The 13,885-nt window shown below is 33.0% G+C and overlaps 1 protein-coding gene across 2 annotated transcripts; it reads left to right on the forward strand.

Annotated features, from left to right (window-relative positions):
- The first annotated feature begins 8,393 nt into the window (after nucleotides 1-8,393).
- Nucleotides 8,394-10,969, forward strand: LOC112514567 (probable E3 ubiquitin-protein ligase EDA40). Of its 2 annotated transcripts, XM_025121104.1 has the most exons (3): nucleotides 8,394-8,758; nucleotides 8,852-8,916; nucleotides 9,004-10,969. In XM_025121104.1, the coding sequence occupies exons 1-3, from the start codon at nucleotides 8,446-8,448 to the stop codon at nucleotides 10,825-10,827; spliced, it is 2,202 nt and encodes a 733-aa protein (XP_024976872.1). In that variant the 5' UTR covers nucleotides 8,394-8,445; the 3' UTR covers nucleotides 10,828-10,969. The 2 variants fall into 2 exon arrangements, with proteins under 2 accessions (XP_024976872.1, XP_024976871.1); XM_025121103.1 differs by having other exon boundaries at nucleotides 8,394-8,916.
- The last annotated feature ends 2,916 nt before the right edge of the window (nucleotides 10,970-13,885 follow it).

The raw sequence follows: 13,885 nt of genomic DNA on the forward strand, positions 1-13,885 counted from the left end.
TCTTTCCATCGATGCTCTGGTTAGTCTTTCCATCGATTCAGACTTAGTCTTTTCTGCCTTGATCTCTTCATCGGTCTTCTGGTTCTTCATCACTTATTGTTTTTCATTACTTTTTACATTTTGCACTATGGGATCTAACATTATACAAACGTAAATAATTGCATAATAACCTTTATATATATATATATATATATATATATAGGGTTTATTTCAAATACAACCTATCGCATTTGTACAACCAATGCAACCCAATAAATTGAAATATTTATGAAAATGATTAAAGTTCATTTATTATGATTTAAATATTTATGGAAGATGAATACGGTTCATTAATTATGATTAATACTTTACATTAGGAAATAATCAAAATCTCTATAAAATCACATATTAATCAAATGAAATGAACGGTTAAGATTGGGTTGTAATGGTTGCACAAATGACCAGGGTTGTATAATAACCAACCTCTCTCTATATATATATATATATATAATTTAAAAGAAAAAATATATAGTATTTTATTGGTAGAGAAGATATTAAAGAAAAAATGAGCATCTAATTTGACAGTTGCTGCATTGGGATCTGCATAAGTGGGACCCTTATATCAAAAGCCAGAGATCTTGCTACCAGTTTCCATTTTCCAGAAGATAAAAAAAATTAAAATACAATATTTTACTTTTTTAAATTGATAATTAGATAATAAAAAAAATCAAAAGAGTAAACTACAAATTTAGTCCCTCTTCTTCTTCGAAAATAACACTTTCGTCCCTGTAAATTTGAAATTACAAAATAACCACCATGGTTTGTAAAAACATCTAGATTGGATCCCTAAAGAATTTTGTTAAATAGGGATATTTTTATCCTTTTATCGATTTTTTGTCTTTTATTCAATCAACACCATTTGGGATTAAAAATCATAAAATCGATTTTAATTGGGTTAAAAAAAAAAGATAAAATGATGAAAACACTCATTCATTAATAGTTTTGAATGTTTTTTCAAACCACGATAACTATTTTATAGTTTAGGAACTTCGGGAACAAAAGGTGTTCGTTTTTTTAAATCAAACCACAGGGACCAAATTTGTACTTTATTCTTACATTAATAATGAACTAGAAGAGTACTCGTGCAATGCAACGAGATATATCTAGATTTTGATGTTTCATTTCGTCTCTGTAAATGCTATAATACAGTTTTTATGTGGTTTAAAGAAATGTTAGTTTTGAATAAAATATAAATTTGAAGATATCATAAATTTCAAAAATAAATATATCAATATTAGTATTAAATTAATTATTTAGAAGTTTTTGTTTTTTGTGTAATTTCTTTAATTCAATTTTTTAATTATAATTTAATTTAGATTTAATAATGAATTAATTTATTTTTGATTAATAATATAATTTTTTATACGGTTAATAATTAAATATTTTATTAGAACTCAATAATTATCTTAATTATATTTTAAATTTTTTATATTTAAAATGAGATATTTATCCTCTATTTGATTATATTTATCTGCATTTCGTTACACAAATTTAAACATTAAGCTTTAATAAATTGTACTTATACACAATTTACTTCTAATTATGAATTTTAAGTATTGTGCATCAATAAACAATATTTTATGCATAACAAATAGTTTTTAAGAATTTTTATCAAATGCTTTATAATATAGTTTTTAAGAAAAATATATATTTTTAAATAAATAATTTTATTTTTAATACAATTTTTTTCCTCATAATTGACTGTTTTTAATCTATTTAACTTATTTGGAATTATACAAAACTATATTGGTGTATAAACATGAGCATTATATGACTTTTAAAGATAAAAGCATATTATAAAATATAATTTATTTTGTTTCATTTTTTTTATAATTTATTTTTAAAACCTTAATTTTGATATCGTGATATCTGAAATATTCAGGTATCGTGTTTATATACATGGAAAATGTAACACACTGTTATCTGATTATTATTTTCTGTAATACAAAATAAGAATAAGAACAAAAGTATATTTCAATTTGTCTATTTCCAAATTATCAAGTTCATAATTTTTGAAATTATTTTAGGAACGTATTCAATAGAGTAATCATTTGTCGATTCAGCTGAAATAAATACGCAAAAACGACGACTAATAAGACGTTGATGTGTTTCGATTTTGAAATGACATCGGAAAAATGACACAGCAAACTTGATGCGATGCCTGAAATTGACCACAACCAGTAACGATATAATAAAAAAATGATGAAAAGATACCCGGCTTCGAAAATCCAACCATCGGAGCTACCATTGCTCATGTTACATTCGTGGTCACGCCATCACCAATCATTCTTTTTTTCTTTTCTTTTTATTACTTTGTGAGCACGTGAAAGCGACAATAAATTATCGGTCCCCAGCGTTTAACAGCACCATTACTTTCTATCCAACGTACAAGTTAAATAGAGCTATTAAAATAAGCAAAGTAAAAAAAATATAGAAATGAAAATAGGACCGTTTGTAACTTTTTCTTTCCTTGAATATATTTAAATAAGAGTCGTTAATTTTAACGCGAGTAGAAGAAATTCTACTAAGATGTTATTTCAACTATAATTTGGGCAAAATTTACGAGCAACTCCGGCTTGTTGGCTGATTCCAGGAAAGCTGCTTAGTCTATCGATTTGGCCTCATCTGGAATGCCCCCCTCAAGGACATCAATGTATGGGGGCGCTTTTTTGACTCATCATGCGGCAGAGGCTAGCCGGGGGGCAAGATCGAACTCCGCACTTGTTTTGTAATTTGAAGAGATGTAATTTGATTAAACTTTAATAAAAATAGAATAATTGATATAATTATGAGAATATATTTAACGTCCTTATTGTAATCTTGAAGACGTATATCATACTTTCGTACTTACTGATAATCGTAATTAACATAAATTCATCACAATATGTAGCATGTAATACTTGTAAAAACTAAATCAACTTACAACGGATATTTTCTGACACCCTTATTTTCACATTGAAGGCGTACATAATATTTCTTACACGGATTTTTTTAATATATTTTTTTCATAAAATATAAAGTAATCTCCAAATACTAAAACATCGCATTGTGCAGGTATTTTACAACTGAAACATAAACCTGATGGTTATCATCTCTGGTTCGTGCCATTCCAAACTAAGACATTACACACATACACACACACATAAACACTGAATAAGCATTATATAGTGGCAGTAACTGAAGTCTAACAGATCTAAACCTTTCTTTTGGCCTTGTTTGCTCATACTCCCGAGATGTATGTGACCTCCTTTAAATCAAACATATACATTGAGGTATGTCTCCTCCTTATATATTATGGTTCATCCTTCAAGGTAAGCTTCAACCACTGCTTCTGATTGATTTATGGTGGCTGTATCTATTGCTGCTCTTCCCAAAAGCTCGATTGCTTCTCTTTCGATGTTATTTTCAATGCACATCACCAAATCTTTTAGAGTTTCTGTTGTAGTATGTATAACATATTATACCTGAAGTATTGGACTTTTTTTTGTTTATATACGATGAACGAAACCTGCCATCAGAAGAGCATAGATTATGGGTCGTAAGATTTTTAACCTTGGTTTTAGGATACACTTTCGTATGCATTTCCTTGCTTCTTATAAAAGTTTTTTTTTTCTCACCATAACACTTTTTGTTATTGACCTATTCCCTTTGATGGGATATTGCATTACTTTTGTTGAGCCTTATAGTAATTAACTTCCCATCTCTTAATGAATATATTGGCACGAATAGGCTTTTGTTGGAAGGCTATTTTCACCAAGTTCTTCACTATTCAATGCAGGATTGATTCAGTTTTGGTTTTACCACCAACCTGTTCCCCAAGATGCAAACAAGATGTTGTCTCTTTGGCCATCTGTACAGATGGCACTTAAGGTGTTTTTTCCTCAAACATTTATATGTGGTTCACAAGACCGATGTATTAACAATTTGTTACTGTTTTGTTTTCAGGCTAAAGCTCTCATTTTGAGGGACTCGTATATTTTCAGCACTGGATTTGTGAAGGTACAAGGACTTTTCGAATGATTGTGCCAGGTGTTGTCATATCTATTTCCCAAAGCATATCAAACATAGTACATTGCATGTTGCATTAAGTTAATAGGACATAGTTGGAGTGTTAACTTAATGTATATGGTTTATCTGCTTCTAGGTAGACATCAGACAACACCTTCGAGCTCTTCTGTTAGACCAAAAGTTATCACTTCTCTAATAAACAGTTAAGAGATGCTAGATCAAGACTTCTCCCCAACAGAACTACTTCTACTGCAGAATAAGTCACCTTTTTTGGTATGAACCATCTCATGCTAATGTTATTACTCTCATTATATATGAGTTATGTTCCCCTTACCATATACCGTATTAACAAGGTTACCTTCACTTTATGTATTTGCTTAACACACTTCTGTTTGACTGCCTTTAGTATCACATCTAAATCTTGAAAGAATTAGGTGGTTATTACGTGGGATGGTTGAAATATGGAGAGAGAAATGTTAAATCTTCGGCTAAGGAATGCATCCAGTGATGTAGTTGTTCGTTTGAAATCTTACAGAAGCATGTAGATTTACATGTGGATAATTGTAATGCTTAATGTATACCCTTGTGTTATTTTCATATGTTTTATGGGAAGAAACAAATGACTTCAGAAAGTGTATAATAAGACAGAGACATCATAGCTTTGGAACTAGAATGCCATCCATCCATGGTCTCAGAAACTGAAAAAGAATGATCAAACTTGAAGATGGACAAGTCAAAGTAGAACATACATTTGTGTATATGATAAAAAATGATAAACTGATGTATAATTTGCATGATATTATTGCATATATGATGCTAACTTTACCCTCTTGATAACCATTCAATGTTCAAGGAAAGACATGATGCAATTGCATTGGATAAGAATGGTAGTGTGATATACAGGACCAAAATAACCAGGAGATGGAATTGGAGTGTAGGCAAAAGGATTATACTACTTCAATGACCAAGAGGATGATGCTGAAAATGGGAACTAGAGTTTTGCTGATGTACTTAAATAGGATTTGAATGAGTTAAAATTAGATGATGTGCTTTTTATAATTTTTTTTTATTAACATGAATATCCAACCCGCTATGCGAGCCGAATAATCCCAGGGTGACCACCTGCTTTGCTGATAGCCCGGAGTCACCGTATTTGAACCTCCGTGGCCACAAGGGATTTTTATTCCTCATTGGATTTGAACATGGGACCTCCAGATACTTTTGATCTTTGGAGCCAAGCTCAAACCAATCAGGCATCACCCTTGTGGTTTTCTTTTTATAATTTAGATGTAATAGATCTTGGAAAGAGGTTTAGATGGGTAATATAGAAATTTTTTGTTGTTTGAAAATGTGTTTACAATTACAAAAGATTTCCTATTATATTTATGAGTAAAAATGGAATTCTTTTTATATAAGTTCTTCAATATAATATATTGTGGGGTACGTGCCTTAATTCTACTAAATGTGGATGGTATTTGTCTGTTGCAGAAACTGTTTAAACTTTCCTTTTTTGTTTCTTCGTGACACTATAAAAGTTGCAAGTTATCAATAATGCATGAAATTCAGTTGCAAACATTGATTTTGTGGAAAACAGTGTACTAACACTACAAACATTATTACACGTTACAAACATTACAAACCTAAAAGTGAGTGTTTCTATCATAGCTCCAGTGCCCTTCTCACAAAACATGGTGTCGTTTTCAAATTTTGGAATGTCAGAACATAGTGTTTTTTAAGGTCAAAGTTAAGTTGACATTTAGTCTTGGCTCAGAACTTTTTCTATGAAAATCTTTTATTTTCTTGATGTAATTATTAAGACAAATCGTAGTTAAAAGAAAGTTATGTCAACTATGTACATAGAAGCACCCATATGGCGTTTATGAAAGTGATCCTGTTTGGGACACATATTTCATTTTCTTTCTCTCTTATCATGATCTTTTTTTTAAGTATATAATATCTATATACGGCAAATACAACAAATAAACTCACACACCCTCCTCACCGTTTGTGAGGTTTGAACCCTTGACCTCCTAGGAGGCCCAGGACTACGATACCGCTAGGCCGAAGGCCCTTTGGTCTCTTATCATGATCTTGAGTTCTAAATGCAGGTAGCAAATGAAGCAGAGCATTTCTTGATTATTGCTTTTTTAGATCTTTGAGCGTAAGTTATTCTAGATTGTAAATTGTTACTTGAAAAATTATGTAGGTATTTGAATTTTTGTCCAGTTGGATTTTATGAAGAGAATTCTGAAATTTGGTGGTGAATTTTTGTTGTTGATCTGTCGTGAAAACATGTTTGACAATGGGGCTTGGTTTCAATCATGTGCAAGTAATTATTTAAATTGTTTGTGGCATGATAACATTATATCTTTGAAATATTTTTTTGGATAGATGCATATTTTGTATAATTCTATAATTTTTAATCAGTCTGGGAAAAGAATTTGATTTAGAGTCGAATGACCCAAAAAAGTATCAGCGAGAAGATTTATCGTTCAACGAGACTGTATAGTCGCTCTGAATCTTATTCATTGCACTAACAAATGGGTTTGTCTTTATACACAATTCATAGAAACGATTTGTATTTTATGGATGACTGCAGAAGTTATGAGCACCGATATTTTGGATAGGTGGATAATTACAAATATGGTAGAATTTATGACGTCTTAAGAAAAATTAGATATTTCGATTAAAATAAATCTTAATGAACTTTTTGTATTCTGTCGTATTGTGCGGACACACAACTAGTGTATATATGTATATGTATATATATATATATATATATATACACTATATTATAAAGAATTTGACAAAAACTCTTAAAAACAATTTTTTATGCATAAAGTACTGTTTATTAATGCATATTACTTAAAACTCAAGATTACGGGGGTGTTTGGGATTGCTTATTTAAAACAACTTATGCTTTTTTGTAAAAGTACTTATTAACTTATGTGGTATCAAACCGGAGTTTTATAAAAAATGTTTGGATTAGCTTATAGCGGTACCAAACTGCAATAAGCTGATAAGTTGTTTTTTAGTGTTTGGCAAATTTTGTTTATATCTGTAAAATGACCAAAAAGACAGTCTTCCATATTATTGACTTATGAAAGTGTTTGGGATTGCTTATTAACTTATTTGATTTTTTAACATGTAAAAAATTATTTTTCGTCATTTATAATATATTTGAGAAAGATTTATATTAATAAGATTAATAATTTATATCAATAAGATTAATAATTAACAAACATTTATACCAATACCATTAATAATTCAAGAAAAAATATTATATATTTATAATATATTTGAGGAAGGGATATTGATGATGAGAGGAAGGGATGATGATGATGAGACATATATGATGTTTGGATAAATTTAAAGAGGGTTAAAATGGTAAATTGGTGATAAGTTGTTTTTCATAAGTCAGTAAGGATTAACTTATCAAAAACTGCTTATTATTGGTTTGACACCGGTATAAGCAGTTTTTTTTTTCTTTTCCCAAACACTCTAAAATAACTTATCTCTGGTGCCAGACTGAAATAAGTTAAAAAACAGTTCAGATAAGCAATCCCAAACACCCCCTACAAGTATATTGTGTGTAAGTACAACTTATTAAAGCATCATGTAACTAATTGTAGATAAACATAACTAATTAAAGGATAAACATCTCATTTTAAATATAAAAAATCTAAAATATAATTAGGATAGTTATTAACTTCTAAAAAAATACTTAATTATTATCTTTGTAAAAAAATTATATTATTAAACCAAGAATTAAAAAAATAATTAAAGAAATACACAAAAAAAAGAGAAATTTTAAATAGTTAGTTTGGTAGTAACATCAATATTTTTTTCAATTTTTTTATCATATCTTCATATTTATATTTTATTTAAAAATGAAAACATTACGTTTTCTCAAAACCACATAAAACCGTATTATAACATCGACTGAGACAAAGAAAAAACGAAACATTAAAATCGAGATGTATCGCTACATTGTGTGTGTATCCAAATATGCACCCAAAGGTAACTTTCACATGAATAAAATTTGATACAAGGATTGAATTGGTGCATCTCATCTTAATATGTATCTAAAGGTAAAAAAAAAATTACGCTTCTCATCTTAACTCTACTTCTCAACGGAACCCAACCATATATATATATATAAATAATGATACGTGTATAAATTGATCCAAATGGGTACAAATCCGGTCTATATTTTGATGTTACTAACCATTTTATTTTGTCACCATTCTTATATAAATCCAAACCTCTCATCATCATTTCAATCTGACCCCCATGTTCTTCTTCATCTTCTACTCCCTCCCTCTTTTTAACCCCAACCCTCTTCTCCCCCTTCTCTCTTCTCTCATCCATCTTCTTCTTTCCTACTCCTGATTCCAAATGGGTACTGGTTGGCGAAGAGCTTTCTGCACTACAATCCCTAGAAATTCTTCCGATTCTTCTGTTCTTGGTGACGTCCAACAAAACCCAAATCCCACCCCACGGTCTTCCGGGAAACTTGCCTTCTTCAAGACTTCTTCTGCTTCTAATCCTTCCACTCCTCGATTGCAATCTAATTGGAGCTTACGTTCCAGAAACAGCAACAATGGCGGAGGTGCTGATGATACTGTTACTGATTCGAATGTATCGACACCTCGACTGCGGTTACGTGCTAAAACGAATGATAAATCCGACGGTGGTGGTGATGATGGTGGTAAGTTTCAGTCGTCGGTGATTGATAATCTCAATATCACTCCCAGGTTAAGATGCAAAACCAACATGAAAAAACCGAAATCGTCGTTACTAGGTTCGAATCCTTCTTCTCCGAGATCTCCGTTCTCGATCTTCAAAAGCTCGTTGGGGTTTTCACGAGTAAGTTCATCTTCGTGATTTGAATTTTTTCTGTTCTAGAAATGCAAATTTGTTTGGAAATTGAGATTTATAACTTGAAATGTGCAGAGTAATTGTGGATTGTGTCTTCAAAGTGTTAAAACCGGCCACAAAACCGCCATTTTCACAGCGGAATGCTCACATACCTTCCATTTTCCATGTATTTCTAAACATGTGAAGAAGGAGAAGGTTCTCGAATGCCCCATCTGCAAATCTGCTTGGAGAGATGGTTCGTTTCTCGCCATCCACAAGCTTCAATCCAACAATGAAATCGAGAAATTAAACGATGATAAAACGGAAAATTCAATCACAACTCCTAAATCAAAACACGATTTGTCGAGATCGCAAGAAACCTGCGTCAAACCAAAAGCATACGATGACGACGAACCACTACGAACACCAAGAGCCGGCGGTGGTGGAATTATTCCGATACCGGAGGCGGTGGAGGAGAATGAAGATGTTGACGTTGATGAAGAGTTCAAAGGATTCTTCGTGAATCCGGTCTCTTCCTCCACAGCCGATGAATTCCGGCGAGATTTTAAGAATGTGGAGGTGATGTTGATGTCGGAAGTTGCCGTAATTTCTTCAACTCAATCACATGAGACTTACGCCGTCGTGTTGAAGGTCAAAGCTCCGCCACCGTCTCCGCCAGTTGGGGCGGCGCATATGCTGAACCAATCGAGACGTGCGCCTATTGATTTAGTCGCTGTTCTCGACGTGAGTGCCAGTATGGGAGGAGCCAAGCTTCAGATGCTTAAGCGAGCTATGCGCTTAGTCATTTCCTCGCTCGGCTCGACTGATCGTCTCTCCATTGTGGCTTTCTCAGCTTCCCCAAAACGGCTTCTCCCTTTAAGAAGAATGACTTCCAAAGGTCAACGTTCGGCTCGGCGTATTATTGACCAGCTTACTTGTAGCCGAGGTACCTGCGCCGGTGAAGCTCTCAGAAAAGCCACCAAAGTACTTGAAGATCGGCGTGAAAGAAATCCGGTTGCCAGCATAATTCTATTATCCGACGGTCAGGAGGAGCACGTGACGGATAATAATAATTCAAATCAAAGGCAACCATCTTGCCACGTGTCATCTACCCGCTTCGCTCATGTTGAAATACCGGTTCACACATTGGAAAAAAAACCCAGTGGGTATAGCCATCAAACAAACGATCCGGCTGAAAATGCGTTTACGAAATGTGTCGGCGGTTTGCTCAGCGTGGTGGCTCAAGATTTAAGAATTCAGCTAGGTGTGGCTCCCGGTTCAGACCCGGCTCAGATAACCGCTGTTTATTCATGTAACGGGAAACCGACGGTGCTAAACTCCGGTTCAGTTCGGTTCGGAGATCTATACGCTGAGGAAGAAAGGGAAGTTTTGGTCGAAATGAGGGTCCCACGGTCAAACAGTGGGTCGCACCATGTGCTATCGGCTCGGTGCAGCTACAACGATCCGGCTACACAAGAAACTGTTTACGGTGGAGAAAAGGCGTTGCTGGTGGCTAGAGCACAGACCGTTAGATCATCTTGTTCTCCAAAGATCGAACGGCTGAGAAACCTCTTCATTGCAACACGAGCCGTGGCGGAGTCTCGGCTGCTGGTGGAACATAATAAGCTGACGACGGCTCATCATCTGCTATCATCGGCTCGGGGCCTGTTAATGCAGTCGATATCGGCTGAAGAGTTTGTAAAAGGGTTGGAATCGGAACTGATGGATGTTGAATGGAGGGTACAATATCAGCAGCAGATGGTACAACAACAAGGTGTGATGATGGTGGATGAAAATGGGGAGCCGTTAACGCCAACGTCGGCTTGGAGGGCGGCTGAGAAGCTGGCTAAAGTTGCGGTGATGAAGAAGTCGATGAACAGAGTCAGCGATCTGCACGGCTTTGAAAATGCTAGGTTTTAGTTTTTATTATTTTTCTAGATTTTTTTATAATATTTTTGGTTTTTAATTTAAGAAAAAAGAAAATTGTTAATGAAGAAATGGTGAATAAATTAATGAGAATGGAATCAAAATGGAGAGAAGAATATGGCACGTGCTCACTCAATCAACTTGTAATTTGTTGTTTATTCTTATCTCTAATATTATTATTATCATTATTATTATTTTTTGATAAACCAGATTTATCAAAAGTTATAAAAATAATTTTTAATGCATAAAGCATTACGCATTTATGCATAATGTTTTAAAAACAACTCATAATGCATTAAGTACTACTATTTTATGCATTTAGTCTTAAAATCTTTTAATCTACAATTAAAATAACATATAGTATAAGTAACCAATGCATATTCATTATATTTTCTTTTTATGTTCTTAAGATATTTTTGACACCTTTTACTCACGTCTTCACCCTTTCATACCTCTATGTATTCTCTTCATCCCCTAATGTGAGATTCAAATTGATATTCACCATGAGTTATTAAAAGTTCTTTCATTCAATTGCTCTAGACTCTCAGTCTCGTTCTCGATCTTTTGATTTTTTGCTCTTGGTGTAAATCGAACACATTTGTGGAGTCGTTTAAATATGTTGGATTTTAAATTTATCGGATTTTAAACTATCATATAATTTTTGTTCATCGATAGAATGTAGTTGGATCCATAACTCTTATTAATTCAAATTGTATTAATATGTAAAGACCAAGTGTAACTTATATCATCGTTAAATCTTCTCTAATAAAACCAATGAAACTTCAAAATCGTTAAAATTCACGACTCCCGCTGCATTGTGCAGATACACAACTAATTATTATTATACGACTTCCGTTTAACTCGTATTTTTTTTAAATTACTTAGTTTAGTTATTTTAAATGATAATCTAATTAAAAAACTTACTTTTCTGGTAAGTTTAGTGACATACTTATATATGGTTACATTTAGAAACTAAAACAGATTAATACGAGAACAATAATCAAATAAAAGCATATGAAAATGACTGAATCACATGTGATTTTACATTTAAAATCATATGTGATTCATGCGACTCTGGTTGCAACATGAGGTTGCGAGTCAGGTTGTCACATGTGATTTTGTTATTTTTGTTGTTGTTCTATGATCATGTTCTTGATTGATCTTACTTTTTATAGAACTAGTCAAAAAGTAAGGGGCTGTTTACCAAATGCTTACCTGGGTAAACATTTACCAAGTTACATTACCATAGCGGATGAACATGAAAAGGACCATGAATCTTACCCGGCAAGAGTGAGGCAAGGACCTAAAGTCTTACCCGGTAAGAGTGAGGCAAGAACCTAAAGTCTTACCCGGTAAGTGAGGGCAATGACTCTTACCACAGTCAGCTCTTACCAGGTAATTCGTTGTATAGAAATCCATTTTTCGTTGACTAAAATCTTACCCGTTAAGTAAATGATAGTGTTGAATTTTATCGCTAGATGCTTACCGGATAAGTGTTCGGTAAACAACCCCTAAATAACTTAAAGAAAAATTGGGAAAATGTCATTTAACCGATAGACCTATTTGTAGGCCACGTTAACTAATTATAAGGGAAATAATCAGATATATAACTTTAAATGATATTTTAATTAAATCTATATCTTTTAAATGGATTATTGAAAAAGTTTGGTTAGATATAAACCGATATTTGAAACGATTGGTCAAATACTATAAAAAAGAATATAATGTCGTTATTTCTAAAATACGACACATATTATTAATGACACGAAACCTACCCTTTTGTCATCACGAAAGATAGATGGTTTCCACAACGGAGAATGATTGGGTCGATTCGAAATACTAAGAGTACGAGATCTAAAATATCTTTACAACATGGACACTCAGACGTGCATTAATTATGCATACCAGATATTACACGAACATAACGTAATAAAACGACGTGTATTCCAGTACAACACACAATGTACATAGTACTCAATGCACCTCAAATTGCATTAAATCATTAGACTTGTTTTTGATGGGTTTTTTAAGGTGTTTTCTTGGCAAACTTGTATACTTAAAAAAGGGGGCCTACATAAAAGAAGGTCAACAAATGGTACATTTGGTACATGTCAATCTCAAGATATCACATATGAGAAGGGGATTGGGGGCAATTATGTAAATTTCATCATGTGATATATTTTGGTACCACGATTCACCATGTGCTACACAAGTTATTCTATACATGAAATACACCCCACATACCAAAATTCATATAGGGATTATAAAAAACCACAAGGGTAGTGTCTGATTGATTTGAGTTTGGCTTCATAGGTCAAAAGTATCTGGAGGTCCTATGTTCAAATCCAAGGAGGAATAAAAATCTCTTTGTGGCCATGGAGGTTCAAATGCGGTGACTCTTGGCTATCTGCAAAGCAGGTGGTCGTTTTGGGATTAGTCGGCTCACATAGCGGGTTGGATATCCAGGTTAATAATAATAAAAAAAAACCCTGAATAGTTTGAAATCTGAATTCGATCATGAACCGAAAATAATGTGTTTGTACAAAACTTGAATGACTTTTGAGGGGTATTTGGGTTCGGGTTGGGTTTGATCTTTGGCCACTCGATCCATCTAAAAACTCGAAATATATATTTAAACATATATTTTTAAATATTATATAAATATATTTATTTATCTAAATTATGTTATAAAAATCTTGAATTCTAGTCACTGGAAACGTTTTATAATTTCTAAACTTACTATCGATTTATCAATCTCTCAATCGATTGAATTTATATATATACTTTTTGAATTATAATAATACCCGAACCCAACTGACATCAACCTGAAACCCGACCAACCCGAACCCGAACCCGAAGCAATCCAAAATCCGAAACCTAAGATTTGGGTCTTGATTTTTGTTCGAAATCCGATCAGTTTTTTGGTTTGCCCACCCGAACCCGTCCGATGCACACGCCTAATTAAGAGAGGACTTATCATGGACCTTCTAGAATAACCTAAATTTGATGCGAAACAAAGTAGAAAGAATGTACCAAAATTTTACCAAAACGA

This window comes from Cynara cardunculus (genome assembly GCF_001531365.2).
Source record: "Cynara cardunculus var. scolymus isolate 2C chromosome LG 6, CcrdV1, whole genome shotgun sequence".
In the NCBI taxonomy this organism is placed as follows: Eukaryota; Viridiplantae; Streptophyta; class Magnoliopsida; order Asterales; family Asteraceae; genus Cynara; species Cynara cardunculus.